Here is a 16,377-nt window from a genome sequence, read left to right as displayed (position 1 = left end):
CTTTAAAACTGCGTACCTCGCGCTGCACGGAGAGACACGTGTGACTTTCCAACTGCGCACCTCGTGCAGCACGGAGAGACAAGTGTGACTTTAAAACTGCGCATCTCGCGCTGCACGAAGAGACGCATCCACGGAGAGACACGTCTGCATTTAAAACTGCGCAGCTCATGCTGCACGGAGAGACACATCTAAAACGGTAATTTTAAAAGGGAAGAAGACGCGCTTGATTTATAACTGCGCAGTGACGTCACAGACCAACTGTGTTATTATCGATTTTATCGATTAGTTGTTGCAGCCCTATTTGTAACAATAACAATTTAAAAAAGCGCTATATAAATAAAGTTGACTTGACTTGACTTATGCAACAATAAGGTTATTTTAAGTACTTCTATTGGTTAACATTAATAATACATAAGCTAACATGAACTAACAATAAACTGCTTTATGGCATCTCTATTAATGTTGATCAATGCAAATACATATTCATTCATGTTAGGACATTAGCTAATAACAGAATTAGATTTTATTTAGATTTTATGTGCTGATGTAAAAATGGACATGAACTACAGTTTGATTAATAAATGCTAGTTTATGTCACTAATGTAGTTAACTAATATTAAAAAATATTTACATATTAACAAACTTGATTGCAAAGGGTTACCAAGCAGTGCTTTCTTATAAGCAACAGACTTATGCAAAAACACGCGCAACAGTAATGTGTATATAGTATGGACAGTGTGTGTGTGAGAGAGAGAGTGAGACAGCATTGAAATGCAAGCGCCCATTCTGCACTAATTAAAGCTACAACTCCTGAAATGCCATAATAACTGTTAATTACGGGCTTCGCTTTTTTCCACGTAATTTGCTAATTAGCCGCTACATTGGTGTGGCGTCTCGGGCTGGTTATTGGCAGGGCTGAGCGACAGCTACTTGTGACTGGAGTGTAAATGACACCATTACGAGGTCCAGCAGCACTAGCGACCTGCCAGAAAACACTTAATTGCTTCTAGAACAATCTGGCAAAAAGAGGAAGACCTTTATTTCATTCCCAACGTCCACAGCTTTGACTTTGTTGACTGTAAATCTTTAGCCATTACTTTGCAGTATTTCTCGTATGATTTCAGTATGTGCGGTTAATGTTGCCTAAGGTTTCTGCTTAAAATGTACAGCTTTATTCATTTTATTCAGTGTATTGTAATCGTTATTAAAGTTGTTTCCTGCGTTTCTTATTAAAACAGGAATTAGGGTCAACACATGTCAAAGGACTATAACGTTAGTTTAGCATTAGCTTTTTTGTCATACAATTTTCATGTGCATAAATGTTTTCTGCTTGAGGCCAAAGCTCTACTCAAAACCACTAAACTTTAATCTACTATTAATACAGTATATGCTATTTAAACGTCAGATTTGAGCCAATCCTTGCATAAAACACACAATCTTTCAATCTTTAGGCTCCCGTGTGTAGCACTTTTCAATGATTTTGAAAGATCACACAAATGTTTCTTGTTCATTTGTTATTCTAAGAAACCTTAGTTGTCGTAAAATGTCTGAACATTTCACTTTTATCAAATCGACGATCTAGTCACTGCAAGTTCGTTTAGCGAAATCCGTTTCGCGAATCCTGGTGATATTTCTTTCGAAAGCAAACAGAGAAGCCCCTCCAGCTTTGCTTTCGTAATGTATTTCATGTTGTGACAGCCTCTTTAATGTGTTGTAACTGTAAGCCTTCTCCATCTGTCTGTTACTTTACACCTTTGCAGGTTTTTGCAAATGTTATTCCGATATTGGCTTTGAAGCCACATGTTTTAAAATTAACAGTATAATTAACTAATCAGCATTTCCTCTCTTCTCTTTCATGTCCCGCGGGTCTTCTGCGCAATTTGCACAATCAGGTAAGGGCACATTTGTTTCTCTTGTTGTTTCTGGAGATTGGGAGTTTGGGATGTTAGCGTCTCAAGATGGGCTGGCATCTTTCCATATGGAAATAGTCCCAGATCTAATTTTGCAGGTGTCGTTCAAACGACTACCTATTGTTGACATCATTTCCTGCTATTACACATAATGCATTGAAAACATCACAATGGTGATGCACGGACCTGACTTGATGACGTCAACACACACATGGCTTTCTTTGGGATGGGAATGAGGTCATCTACTACGAGTTTAGCAGTTTCTGCTTTCTTTATGGTTTTTTAATGACTCTCTCCAAATTCCTGGAGATGACTGGGTGATGGGGGGGTGGGGGTTGGCTTTTCCCTGATTACCTCAAACATCTCAGGGTGGCTGGCCTATCAAATCGGCCGGTGTTCCTGGTCTAGGCTCTTCTCCCAGGGTTCATTAGCGAGTGTAATCAATAATGAAGGGGTCCTCCCCGCTGTCCATGAATAGTCATGGATGCAATAAACCAGCATTCCTCCCCAGTGCCCCCCCTAAACTGGCCCAACCATCATCCCATCATCCAGTTAATTAAATTACTCCTGAACCAAAATTGACAGTTTTCATTAATTATAAAGGATTATTCTAATTGCAATTCAAATTTATTCATTTAGAACAGACGGCGTTCAGTAATATTTCAGCGCATTTGCATATTAAATGGAGAGGGTTGGTTATTAGGTATGGTAATGTATGCATATTTCCTTATTTTGAACGGGTGGGCCATATGTGGAAGCGGTGCGGAAGGCAGGTGAGGAATCTCCAACACGTTTAATTTGTTTGACAAACACCGCAGGGGCCGCAACACGTCCTCTGCCACCCGTCCGTTTGCTCTCCTATCTTCTTTCCATCGCGGGGCGCGAGAGGCTCCCCCGTAGCGTCAGTCGGTGCGAAAACCATGTGGGTGACAACGGCGCAGAGAGCACGTGATAGATGGAAATCGCGCGAACATCGATGTAGCACATGATTGGCTTTGCGGTTACATCATCTCGGCCCTGTTTTCCGGTTTGACCCTCAATTTGTGATGGTCCCCAGTATCCTGTTTCAAAGGCGAGTGTCTGAGTGGTTTGTTTTTCGATACGGCTCGCACCCACCCCCACGTCTCTTACCTTTTTTGAAGCTGTGATCCTGTCATTAGTCGACACGTCTGTGATGAAATTGGCTCTTTAAAAATCCGTAAAGCTCCTGCGGAGTTTGCAGATTTTCAAGGTCGTTCAGTGCAAGTGAGAACTGAAACGAGGTAAAATTCACATAAAGGACAATATTCGACGTATCAGGTCGTGACAGTTTACCAGAAATACTTTCGTGATATGCAACCCAGTGAATAATTTTTCACACGTGCTATATTTAGTGTGCTTGCACTTTCTTAGATACAAACTTAACTGACAACAATTTTAACATTTTATCATTGACTAATACACACAACCAGTATTGGAAATAACATGTTACACAGTGCAGTTTTACAATTTTGTTTTTTTACATATACATGTATGGAAATAATATATTTTAGTGGAAAATGTATTTTAGTGTCTGTTTGAGTTTCTGTGACTGTTAAAATTCTGGGATAGACAGTGATTCAAAACCAAAAATGAAAGTTCTCTCTTCATTTATTCACTCTCATGTCGACCCAGATGACTTTAGATAAACATTAAACATGTACAAAGTTTCCTTAATCTTTAAATGACAGAAGACTACTCTGAATGGGCCGTAATTCGGACAGTAGCAGAATATTCCTCTGCACATACAGTAAATGTAGTAACAATCTAGTTGACCAGTCTGTCACATTGAATCCTAACAGCTCTATTTGTCATTGTCAGCCATAAGGGCCATATATTAGTACTGTGGGGGGTTGTACGGCTGAAAATGAGCCCCTCGCCTGGGCTCGGGACTCCTGCAGGATCCCAAGCAGAGTCGGAACGGGCCCTGATGCCTGTCAGACTGGCCCCTGCTGAAATTAATGAGGTGTAGATCGCAGGAAGAGTTCTGGCCTATATTGGCAGTGTTCATATTCAATGTTCAAGACCTATTTCGCTATATCTGTTTCGGTCTTTTTTTATCGGCCTGCTGATTTTGTAGTATGATTCTTATGGCACTGTTTTGATTTGTGGGTTTATTAGGACCAGGGTTACATGGCCGTCACCACAAAACTAAAAATACACCATACCTTTGAGAAATTTCCCAAAGATTTTACAATGCTGCAGAATAAATACTAACTTGACTACAGTACATTTCTAAGAATCGTGACAAGTTTATTTTCAAAATAATGGAGATTTTAGAGTAACAAGCTTTTTTGTTGTATAAAATATTGCACCCTTTGTACTATACAACAATGCATTTAGCTCATTGTATAAACCTGTAATTTTACAGAAATGTACGTTTTTTTTACATTTAAAAAATATATATTTTTGAAACACGCTAAAAAGCCATGAAATTACAGACAAAAGGCTTTTTTTTTAAGAAAAACATGTAATTTAAAATTGTATTTTTTCCCCTTTTTTACTGCCACCCCAGCTGCTGAAAAAATAACTTTTTTAACAGGATATTTGTTAAGTGTATTTTGAAATACTTAAAATAACATTTTCAAATTAAGAGAAAAGGAAATTTTCCAGAGAAATGCCATTTTACGTGAAAAAAATGAAATTTTATGTTTTTTTACTGCCGTCCAAGCTGCCGGAAAATTATATATTTTTTACCGGATTCTTTTTACAGTGTACATTTTGTTTGTAGCAATTACTTAGAGTGTAGCTTGACTGTAGTTGTGCTACTTTATTAAAATAGGAGTGGTTTGTATCCTGGCAAACAACCGTTTTCCCAACACAGTTTAGAAACCGTCCACAAATCTATTATTCTGAAAAGATATGGTCGACCATTTAAAAAATGCTTTACTGCAATGTCAAGGTCCCCTCTTATGCATCAGCATGACTAATGCACCAAACACCTGATGTTCTCATTCAGGTCCAGTGCAGGTGAGCAGTACAGGAGGAGAACGGTGCAGAATGCATTTGTTCTGAGAAATATTTAAAGATGCCAGGGCGTTGCAGGACATGAGGAGTATTAGTCGAGAAACACGCTGCCATAAATATTTCATGACGCTGGGATGTTGTGACTAAATAAAAGATTGAACCTGAAATAGAAATGAGCCAATGGCTGTGTGCTGAGGCCACTCTTACTGTCACAAGCTTGAGAATCCCACTACGAGATCATGCTGTCATACCTCTAACTGTCTGACACTCTTAATGTGAAATTATGTTTTTGGAATAAATCCTTGGACACACTTTTTAAGCAGATACACTTTAACTGGACCCTCGGAATAGATGGAAATGGACAAATAGCGTGTTACCGTAGCTCAATCGGTTGAGCATTGTGTGAACAGGTAGTGGGTTCGAATCCCAGGGAACACAATGGCACATTCACAACTGCCATTTTGACGGATCTCAATAATGATGTCATTTTTAAGACCGAAGTCCAAACTCAACCAGTATGTTGAGTTCTCTTAGTCTAGACTGAGAGTCTGTACTGGTTTCTGTATTATTGATGGCAGCTCGGCCTCCCAGGGGTCTGCCATGGCTGTGCTTTTGGCATGAGACACAGAGCGCCATCTATCACCTTAAAGAGCCTACAGGCATGAAGAGAAAGAGAAGAAGGCAGTACGCTACAACAGTGATCCAGTTTGAGTTGTCATTGATGTATGGTATTCAGAGAGAGAGGGAGAGTGTGGAAGCACAAGTTTACACATTTTAGCAGGAGGCAAATGAATGACATCTGTTCGCTGTCACGCTGATTATTATTCCGGCTTCTCGAGAGGGTCCTGACCCCCTGACCTCTGAGGCCAGAGCTGACCTCTCGCAACACACACGACACATGAGCGCAAAAAAACCGGGTTACAGTGGAAATCAACCGATCAAACATTTTGTCGACGACAGAGTAAATCTACACTTACCAACACTGATCCTTCTTTATGTTGATTTATATGCTATGACCTCATCACTCATCCTAAAAGTTGCGTAACGTTTACATTTTCATTCGAATACTATGGAAGCTGATTTGTTTTGCATTCGTTGTGTATGAAGTAATAAAGAGTCCAGAACAGCAGTATGACTCTGTATCAGCTACCAGTGTTGTGTTGGTGTGAGGAACACACAGCAGAAGCGACCGGTGGATGATGTCAGCATGTGTGTGACTTTGGCTGGAGTCTCTGTGTATTGTCGGACACAACCTGATGCAGATGTAGCTGCCTGGAGGCTGTGTAACGCTAGACCTGGCTGCTCCGCTGCCCGGGTTGGGTTACACACACTCTCTCTCACACACACAAACACACTTAGTCATAACGTGGATCACTGGTTCTCGTAAAATCCCACGCTTCCCCCACTGTCTTCCCAGATGGGACGACTCTCTTTCTCTTCCTGAAGTTGTGTGTGTGTTTATTCCATTGCATGCATCTAAAGCTTAACAGGATATTTCACCCAAAAATGAAATTCTGTCATCATTTACTCACCCTCTTGTCATTTCAAACCTTTATGACTTTCTTTCTTCTGCAGAACACAAAAGAAGATATTTTGAAGAATGGTAACTGAACAACGGCGGTTCTCATTGACTTGCATTGGTTTTGTGTCCATGCTATAGAAGTCAATGGGTACCGCCGTTGTTTGGATACTGACATTCTTCAAAAATCTTCTTTTGTGTTCGGCAGAAGAAAGACAGTCATACAGGTTTGAAATGACAAGAGGGTGAGTAAATGATTCGATTTTTTTTTAGATTCAACTTTATTGTCATTGCACATGTACAAGTACAAGGCAACGAAATGTGACCTCTGCATTTAACCCATCCAGAGAGTAGTGAACACACGCACAGCAAGTGGTGACCACACGTACACCCGGAGCAGTGGGCAGCTATCACTGCAGCGCCCGTCGAGCAAGTAGGGGTCAGGTGCCTTGCTCAAGGGCACCTCAGTTGTTACCCGCCGGCCCTGGGAATCGAACCGGCAACCTTCTGGTCACGAGTCTGACTCTCTAACCATGGTTTAATTTAAATTCAGTAAATAAAGGACAAATGTGTGTCTCACTGACCCGGTGAATTACACTTATTGATAGCGGTATGAATGCACACATACTTTTCCATTTGTTCAAAGAGAGTAAAACGCATTCCACAGCCCATTTTTCCAGCTTGGTAAATACGACACGAGCCATAACTTCCCCTGAAGTAAATACTGTAAATAATAAAAGACGTTTCCCTCACGGCCATTTATAACGAAGTGTGCATGAGGGGGTACGAAGATGTGCATAAAAATATCCAAATGCAAACTGAAAAAGTGTGTTTACAAATCAGATTAACATTTTGCCAAAGCCTTATTAATTCCCTAAGTTTTATTAACCGCTTTCATCATTATGATTGTAGTTTCCTCAGGCACCGTGGATATTAAACCACTGAAATAAGTTCAACAAATAGCGAATAACTGTAAATAATGACAGCAATCTAAAAATCAAGAGAATGTTATTCTTGAGAAGAAACACACATTATTTTATTGGTTGCACTTCCTATCTTCATTTAATATGCTGTAATGGTTTGCATGACTTTTCGTCTTAATTTGATTTGATATATTCCTGCAGCTGGAATAATTTTTGACCACCTTTTTCGGACCCCTTTCCTAAAAATACATAACCCCAGATCTGTTTTTATTGCATAATGATGATTATTCATTGGCCATATGTTTAAGTCTAGGCTGAGCCATATCTGAGTGTGGGAAACTGACCTTTATATTTTTGGAAACATGGCAACCATTTTTACTGCAGTCATTTGTAACTACATTTAAAATACTATAGTACATTTTGCTGCTGTTTCCAAGTGCAGTGAAAATGTATTTCCTGTTGTTAAACTTTCCTGCCAACACACACAATATTCTTTATTTAGCCACCGAAAAACGATACACAGCTGTGGCCATCACATGCTATCAAAGGCACTTCTGAACTTGACCCATTCTCAGTAATGAAGCCAGATGCGGATAAGAAGGTGAGGGAATCTCCTCTATAATGTAACTCTTTCCCAGGATTCGGGGAGATAATCAGGAGATTTTCCCTGTCTATTATCCTGTCTATTATCCTGCCTAATCTCCATCCGCTAATTAACTAGAGCTCATGGAGCAAGATGGGCGAATCTAACTGTAGCTCAACACCGAGCAGATGTTCAGAGCAGAGAGAAAGTGAACCTAAATGTCCAGACATGAGCGATGGAGCCAAAGGACGGATTTTGTGAGGGGAAATAGTCAGCGGCTAATGTCAATCAAAGCACTTGTTAAAGGAACGTGATAAGTTTTCGCTGAGGATGTTTTTGAAGATTTATGTGATCTAAAGGCAACAGTATATGTAGTAAAATGAGCACATAGGGTCCACAGTGTGGACGTATAAAGAAAATATAAAGATTTAGAGCATTAGGGTTTCTCTGTAATTATAAGTAATTATAGGTTTATAAGACAGTTATTGTAAAAAAAATTGTAATTTCAATATAACATTAATACATCCTCTGTTTATGGGGGCGCGTGCACACGCTGCGGCTTCTCTCTCTCCTGACAGAACTGTGTTTTCGTGTTTTCTGTCTTGTAAGTCGCAGTGTTTTTGTATGTCTTTATCGCGTCGCAGTGTTTTTGTATGTCTTTATCGCGTCTACCTGTCTTTAAGCGAGAATACAGTACATATACAGTATGTATAATCTGTATTTATCTGTATTTTTTATATACTGTATATATATTTTTTATTCTGTGTAGTGTTATTTGTATGCAGCATAGGTCTGAGAGTAACGCAATGTCAATCCTCTACCCTCAATCCTTTGAATACAACATTCAAGCCACTAGATTTGGAGAGGGATTTTGGACCAATGAGATTTCCCTAAGGGTGGAGCCAACCAGAGCAAAGTGTCAAACATAGAAACATAATGGTTGTCTATCATTTGAGCGACTACAACATAAACAAACGTTATGTGGCCCAAACTTAACTTCCGGTAGACCTGAAGCAGAAGCACTTCCAGTTTCATTTTTTTAATCTCAATTACCTAATAAAATCTTAAAGATATTTGCTTAACATTTTCATTTGATTATAAATGTTCTGTTGGTTGTATTTTGTTCAAAGGATGTTGGACCAGCGTTGTTTACGTCTTCCAATATGGCCTATATGGATCAGTGTTGCCAACTTCTAGGAATTTATCGCTACACTTAATGACATGTCAGACACCTTTAGCCACTTCTTTCAAGCAACAAAGCAACTTGTAGTTTAAATGGGTTCTTTTAAAAAATATACAGTATATATATATGTACAGAAAACATGTAAATATATAAAACGCGGACACTAGAAAGGTGTACTCTTACGCTAGACAGAACGCAAACACAACGCGAAGATGTCATGACTATGCTAATTAGCGCATCTGAGGAAGTTTAGCGACGTTAGCGGCTTTAGCTTAGTTACCACTTAGTTTACCACGGGACATCTCTCTGTTCAGAATATGAATGTGAGGTAGAAACTGTTTTAGCCATATAATCGCACCATTGCCGAAAACCACATGACATCACTATTTCCTCCTTTCTCCTGCAAATCAAAGCACCCCCAGATCAGATGGATCATGAATGAGGTCATCATTTTAAGACAGCTGACCAAGCGGAGCGGTAAAACCGTCTTGTTGTCATTTTATTTGTCTCTTCTGAAGACAGGATGAGACAGGTGGAAGGATTTGGACGTGCCGGATGCCAGTTTGAGTTCTCAGTGATGTGGCTTCACTCGGTTGTCTGTGAATTATTTGTGGAGCCAGTGATGACTAAAGAATGTGTCCCTTCAGACGCCACCTCCTCCTTTTGACATTTGTGAGAAACATGACATGGAAACATCCATATTCAGGATCTTGTGTGTATCTGCTGAGCATCTGTACACACGCTCGCGCTTCTTTGATATGTGGAGTGAAACATTTAATAGGCGATTTCTTGCGGAGATGGGAAAGTGCCTCTCAACGTTGTGTAAGCTGTCTGCTGACACATGCAAAAAAAAACGTACGGTGTGCCTGAAGCGCAGAGCGGGTTAGCTGTCTTGTGTTATAGACTGCGTGAGATGCTCTCTGTGTACACTGCAGGTTCTTATTCGGTTCTGTAATGATTGCTTGACATGCTGTAACGAAGTATGATATCTTAAATTGCGTTTAAGGCATTTTTTATTTCTCCCTCTGCAAGTGTAACGTACGGCAAAAGCTCTAAAGATATAGACCAAGATTACAATCAAACCTCAGTGCTCATATTTAAAAATCTAACTATGTTTTCTGAAAATATGAAAACACTACTACCTAATTAAAAGGATAGTTCACCCTCATGTGGTTAAAGACCTGTATATGACCCTTTGTTCTGTGGAACACAAAAGATGATTTTTTGAGAAATGTTTCAGTGGTTTTGTGTCCATATAATGGAAGTCATCGGGGGGGGTCAACGTTGTTTGGTTACCAACATTGTTCATAATATCTTTTTTGTGTTCCGTATTGGTTTGGTTTTTTGTATGGTTTTATATATTCTAGCATTACTGTGCTATCACAGATAATAACGAACGTTTTTTGTGTCTGGATAAATGAGCAGTGTTTTGTTTTATTACTAATAAAATGCCGTTATAAAGCTGTAATAATCCAGCAGCTGGGGCGCCATAAAAAACTAAAATATTTTTTTTTGTAAAGTCAAATTACATGCTGTTCATGTTATTTTACAGCCATCTTGTTAATTTGCAGTTTAATTCTGTAATTTAACATTTTATGTACTGCATTTCAAAAACACGTGAAAGTCCTGAAAAATAAACAGTGTAGCTTGTATTGTATTTCCTTAGTATTCAAGCTGTATCGCTATTTATCATCAATAGTATACAGAATAAGGAAGATAAATAAACATAAACTGTAAAGCTGACTGTACATTTTTTGTAACAACTATTTGTTTCCTCCTGCTAAGGTAAATCAAAATATTTTTACATAATGGTTACAATAATCTGTTGGATTTGATGTAATAGAATAATTTATGAAATAATTCATATCATTTTATTAATATTAATATCATTTTTTAAAATAAAAATTGTATTAAATAATTGGTTATTTTTGGTGCAATAAAACCACCTGAAACTGCTGGTCAGTAGCAAGTAACAAACCACAAATTGAGAAAAAAAGACCGGGAATGCAAAGAAAGAAATCTTTTACCGTAACAAACTCTTGTACTGTACACTCTCAGTTCATTTCACTGTTTTCCTTCATCTTTACCTCTTGCCCTGGTCTTACCCACCACTCAATCCACCTCAGTGGAAAGAACAGAGAGACAAAGAGGAGAAGGTAAAAAGCCTGTGTTTGTGTGTAAGAAAACAAAAGTAGTAAATCTGTTAGCCCCTAAGGTACTGTACAGGACCCTCGGATGCCTTCCAGCCGTTAATCAGCCCCGCTTCTGTGTGTGTGTGTTTGTGGGGCTAATGATTTCCCAGCTAGACCACCACACCAGCCCCCCGCGACCCCCTGAGCTAGCCCCCAAAATCAATCTTGCTCTCATGAATTATTGAGTTGTTTGCCTTCTGTCTGTTACAATAGACACTAAAGGAGACCTGTCTTCCTCTTTTCATTTTTTATTTCTCTCTCTTACTGCATGTCCACTCTCTCGTTTCTCTATTTCTTTCATTGGCTTGGTTTGTTGGCCACACTTTCAATAAGGTGTTCTGAGGTCAGGTCATCTTTCTAGCCATGTGCAGGTATAGACCACGTGTGTGCGCTTTTGACCGAAAAGTCGATTTTTGTATTGGGTCAATGCAAGATGCTGCTGTGAGGAACTGGATGTGTTATTACTGATTTTCACCTGGCCGATGATAAAACAGGTTAAAATGACCAAAGTGTCACTTTGGAACCACAATATCATAGGACTGAATTTAAAGGGAATTGTAATGAATTAACTTTTGTTGATAGTCTTATAAGCACCACAAGAATGTAGTTGAACTCAGGAGTCCAACAATGTAGCTTATTATAGAGTAATTGCATCTACAATGACGAATGAATATGATCCAGGTGAACCATCAACTTGATTTCCATATCTCCAGAGATCTCTCGGTTTGATTGACAGCTCTCTGTTTCCACACTGCGGTCAGCAATTACTAGTCCTGCATATTAAGAGTTCCTCATCTAGAATGATGCATTTTTTCTCTTTCTGTGTAGTATGTAGTTTATAGAGTGAGTCAGTGTGTTGCATGTGTATTTGAAATAGAGATAGAGTAGTATGTCATGTAGACATAATGAGAGTTAGCAGTGAGTCAACCCATTTGCCAATTCAATCGGAGGATGACATCATTGCTATACGGAATGTTGACATCACATTTAGTAATGGTGTCACACCCGTACTGAGTCAGAGAAGAGTTAGAAAGGGATATGAAAGAAAGAGTGTATCCAAAAATCTAAATGTTGTCATCATGTACTCATGATGATGTTGATCTAAACCCGTTTGACTTGTTTCTTTAGTGGAACACAAATGAAGAAGTTCGCTTTACTTTTTATCAGATAATGATGTCAAAAGGTGATATAATAAATGGTTGTTTGTGTATGTATAAATATGATCTATCAACTTGCATTACAGCAAGTTTGGCATCAATAATGAAATGAAGCCCATTAAGCTTGATGTTAAGACAACAACCTTTGTGCACCATTTCATGTCTGCACATGAAGTCTCTGCATGTTTTGATGCTGAATAGCTCCATTCACATTCATTGTTTGTGTAACCAGATTGTGACTGAATTATTTGTCATGTTTAAGGATGTTTCCATGGTTAAGTTTTACCAGACTGTCCTTTATATAGTACACATGCCCAACTGTATATTTGAAAGTCTCTATACACGGAGAAATGTACATTTGCACAAAATGTTTGTAACAACTATGTTATACCATTGTTATAAACGTATTATAACACAAGTATTGGTGAAAATTGGGCAATGGTGAATGTTATAATTTAAATAATGAAACAGAGATGAGTCTGAGATGCAAAGAGAGAGAGAGAGAGACGCAAGTGAGAGAGAGAGAGAGAGAGAGACGCAAGTGAGAGAGAGAGAGAGAGAGAGAGAGAGAGAGAGAGAGAGAGAGAGAGAGAGAGAGAGAGAGAGAGAGAGAGAGATCCAACAAAAATACAAAGAAAATGGATAGGGAGGACACCCCCCAATCTCTCTCTCTCTCTCTCTCTCTCTCTCTGATTCACTTGGAAGTATGCGTTAGCCCTCATAAAATATTAATATTGGTTGTGCTCAGAGCCATAATTGCCATCTCAGCCCCTGAATAATTTATGCTGCTGTGCTGTTCGCACCATACAGGAATATGGCACAGGCAGCTATGGCGGCTGTTTTGCATTTAGTAACCAAATTAGATTACCTTAACTTAAAAATCTCGCTCATGCTTCTTCACACGTTTGCTCTTTAACCTCTTTTGAAGTGGATTTATTATGTAATTTATGAAATTGTTCATTTTTGAAAACTGTAATGAATATGGTGGAAAGGAATGCTTAAAGCAAATCCAATACAATTGAAAAAACACTTCAATAATATACAAAAAAACAAATGTTATATTATTATAGTTAACCCAAAAATAAATACAAATTAAAAAAAATCTGTAATCGTTTATTTACCCTCACAAAAGAAGATATTTTCAATGGGGGTCAACGGTGTTTGGTACCAACATTCTTGAAAATATCTTATTTTCTGTTCTCCTTAAGAAAGAAAGTCTTACAGGTTTATAGTGACGCAAGGATGAGTAAATTATAAAAGAATTTTCATTTTTGGATTAACTATGCCTAAGGCTTTCTCATACTTTTAATATTTACACTACTCCAAGAGAGTGCGTGTGTGTTTCGTTCATGTTGTGCAGTTCCAGATGTGACCTTCACAAACAGATGTGCTTGGCTCCTCTCTTCGTGAAGTCTAACCACTTTACCAGACATCTCACAACCTTCACCTGCTATCACCAGAGTTCATATTGCGCGACAATATAAACTCATAAGTGGGTCTATTGTACACAAAAGCTATGATTATTTGGTGTATTGCACTTTTTTCCTCTTGGAGTCATAAGTAGTGATGTACTGTGATCTGGAGTGTTATTGAGAGGTGACAGGGGTCCGTGTGTTAGCTGGTGTAAGTACTTCCCCACCACACTCAACCCATCTGTAATTGGGCTTCATTGGAGAGCCCTTAACTGAAGGCGACAGCAAGGCCCTATCAATTATGGAAGCGTACGGTGACTCTGGGTGTGTGCGTGTTCATAATATGATCCGCGCACACACCTGAGTGCTCTTTGCTGTATAACCGGGCTTGTCAGGCCACATTAGGTTAAAGTATTAACCAGCCTCCTGATATTAAGCTGACATTTATAAAAGCATGTATTAAAATGGACAAACACACAGCGCGTGTCTACAGTGGCTCAGAAATTATGCGGACACTTAAGCGGCACTCGAAAAAGGATGAATATCATTGCATTACGTGGCAACATATTAAAGCAGTTGACTGCAAACAAATTATCATACATGTTTGTCAAAAGCTTAAGCAACCATGAGGGAAGTCAAGCTCAGGAGTGGAGTCACAGCGTGCTGTTGTATTGTTGTCAGTGTGTGAAAGAGAGCTGATTCAGTGCAGTATAACACATTCAGTATCATATTGACAATAGAGACAAAAGTGCAAACACAGAGAGAAGAGAAGAGAGAAAAACATGATGGTGAGGATCCTGACAGACATGCATTATCCTGTTACAGTATAAACAGACTGTTTTCAGCTGGTTTTGTGCTGTTTTAGCTCTAATGCCAGGGTTATAGTGAGGGGTTTGTGTCAGTGCCCATGAATGTGCTCATTTTTCTGCTTAACCGTGATTATGAAAGAGACAGACGTGACTGGATGAGAAAATGTGTCTTTGAATCAGTGAGCTTCCATAGTCCCGCGTGACAGATGGGGGCTTCATATTTCAGCACTCCGCCTGTTGCTGTGTGTAACGTTTTTGGTTTAATAAACTTTTAGGGTATGTACTGTAAAGACTCATACAGTCCAGCAAGAAGCCTTTTTCTTATTGAGAACATTTTTTATTACATTATTTGATGTTAACTTATTTGTCTTTTATTGTTTAAGTTATTTATTTATTCATATGCTTTATTTATTTTAAATAATTATATTAATCGTAATAATACTAATATTTAAATAAAAAGTAAATGTTATTAGTATTATTATTATTATTTTTAGATGTATTATTAACAACAGCAACAACAACAACAGCAATGATAATAATAACAACAATAATTGTTGTTGTTGTTATTATTGTTGTTGTTCAATAATAGTAATAATTGTTAGTGTTGTTGTTAATGACACAATCATAATATAACAATAATAATATTAACTTTTTATTTAAATATGAGTATTATTATGATTATTATTATATTAAATTAATATTATATAAAACCAACAACAATAATAATAATATTTATTATTATCATTATTATTATTATAGTAATACTATTTTCTCTACTAATTATTTGCTATTTCTCATGTTTGTTTAAATTAAAAATGTTTTAAAAAAGGACAAATGCATTAATATTACCAGCCAACAAGATGTCAACATAGTAAATATAAATATTTCATACTGTAGTTGGTTTTCTAAACGACTAATACGATGTTTTTGACTAAACTTACAAAGGTTCTCCTACACTGACTTTCTGAACATTTCATGTTTCTTTCAGTCAAACTGTAACTCTTTCTTTTTTTCTCTTACAGGTTTTTCCTGAAGTTTTTCCTGAAATGCAATCAGAACTGTCTGAAGAATGCAGGAAACCCACGGGACATGCGACGCTTTCAGGTAAACCGTTCATCTGTTTGTCTTTGACTTCATCCATTTGTTCATAATTTCTGAACACTCTTCTTCCATAAATGTCTCCATAAAACTTTGGTCTGTTTTTGCTGATCTGATCTCAGTTTAATGACTTCAGAGTGTTGGCACAACATCATACCAGCTGCATATGTGAGGTCACATTTTATGATCTTTTTGTATATCTTTTGATCAATGATGTAGCGCCATTGAAAGTCTTTTAATGTGCAAGATATTCTTTCTTCTGCCTGTAGTTTTACTCTCTTCAGTGTTAGATCACGGTAAAGTCTGCCCCTACGTCTGTAAACACACATAATTGCACAACACTGTCACTCACAAAGTAGGGGTGTGTGTAATTGTGTTTAGAAGTTGTGTAAACAACCTATCACTGCTTTGCAAGAAACACATAACCTTGACCTCCAGTCTTTCATTGGAATGTGACCCTCGTTCACTCACACACTGCGCACACACAGAAACTTTCTACAGCCTTAAGTCCTCACACCAGGGGCTGGAATCACAAAACGTTCTTAAGAAGAAAATTCTTCTCAACTGCCCTATTTTTTCTTAAATACTAACTTTCGTATTTCTGAA

General features: G+C 38.2%; 1 protein-coding gene across 3 annotated transcripts in view; it reads left to right on the top strand.

Moving 5' to 3' along the window:
• ebf1b (EBF transcription factor 1b) overlaps nucleotides 1–16,377 on the top strand; it is a 112,128-nt gene that overhangs the window by 57,137 nt on the left and 38,614 nt on the right. For all 3 annotated transcript variants that reach the window (XM_057360604.1, XM_057360605.1, XM_057360603.1), the window contains exon 7: nucleotides 15,696–15,777. In XM_057360604.1, coding sequence (XP_057216587.1) covers nucleotides 15,696–15,777 — 82 coding nt within the window. The remainder of the gene's footprint in view (nucleotides 1–15,695; nucleotides 15,778–16,377) is intronic.

The sequence above is a fragment of the Triplophysa rosa genome, linkage group LG19 (assembly GCF_024868665.1).
Source record: "Triplophysa rosa linkage group LG19, Trosa_1v2, whole genome shotgun sequence".
Lineage (NCBI taxonomy): Eukaryota > Metazoa > Chordata > Actinopteri > Cypriniformes > Nemacheilidae > Triplophysa > Triplophysa rosa.
Note: the sequence above shows the minus strand (reverse complement) of the source record. Positions and strands in the feature narration are given on the sequence as shown.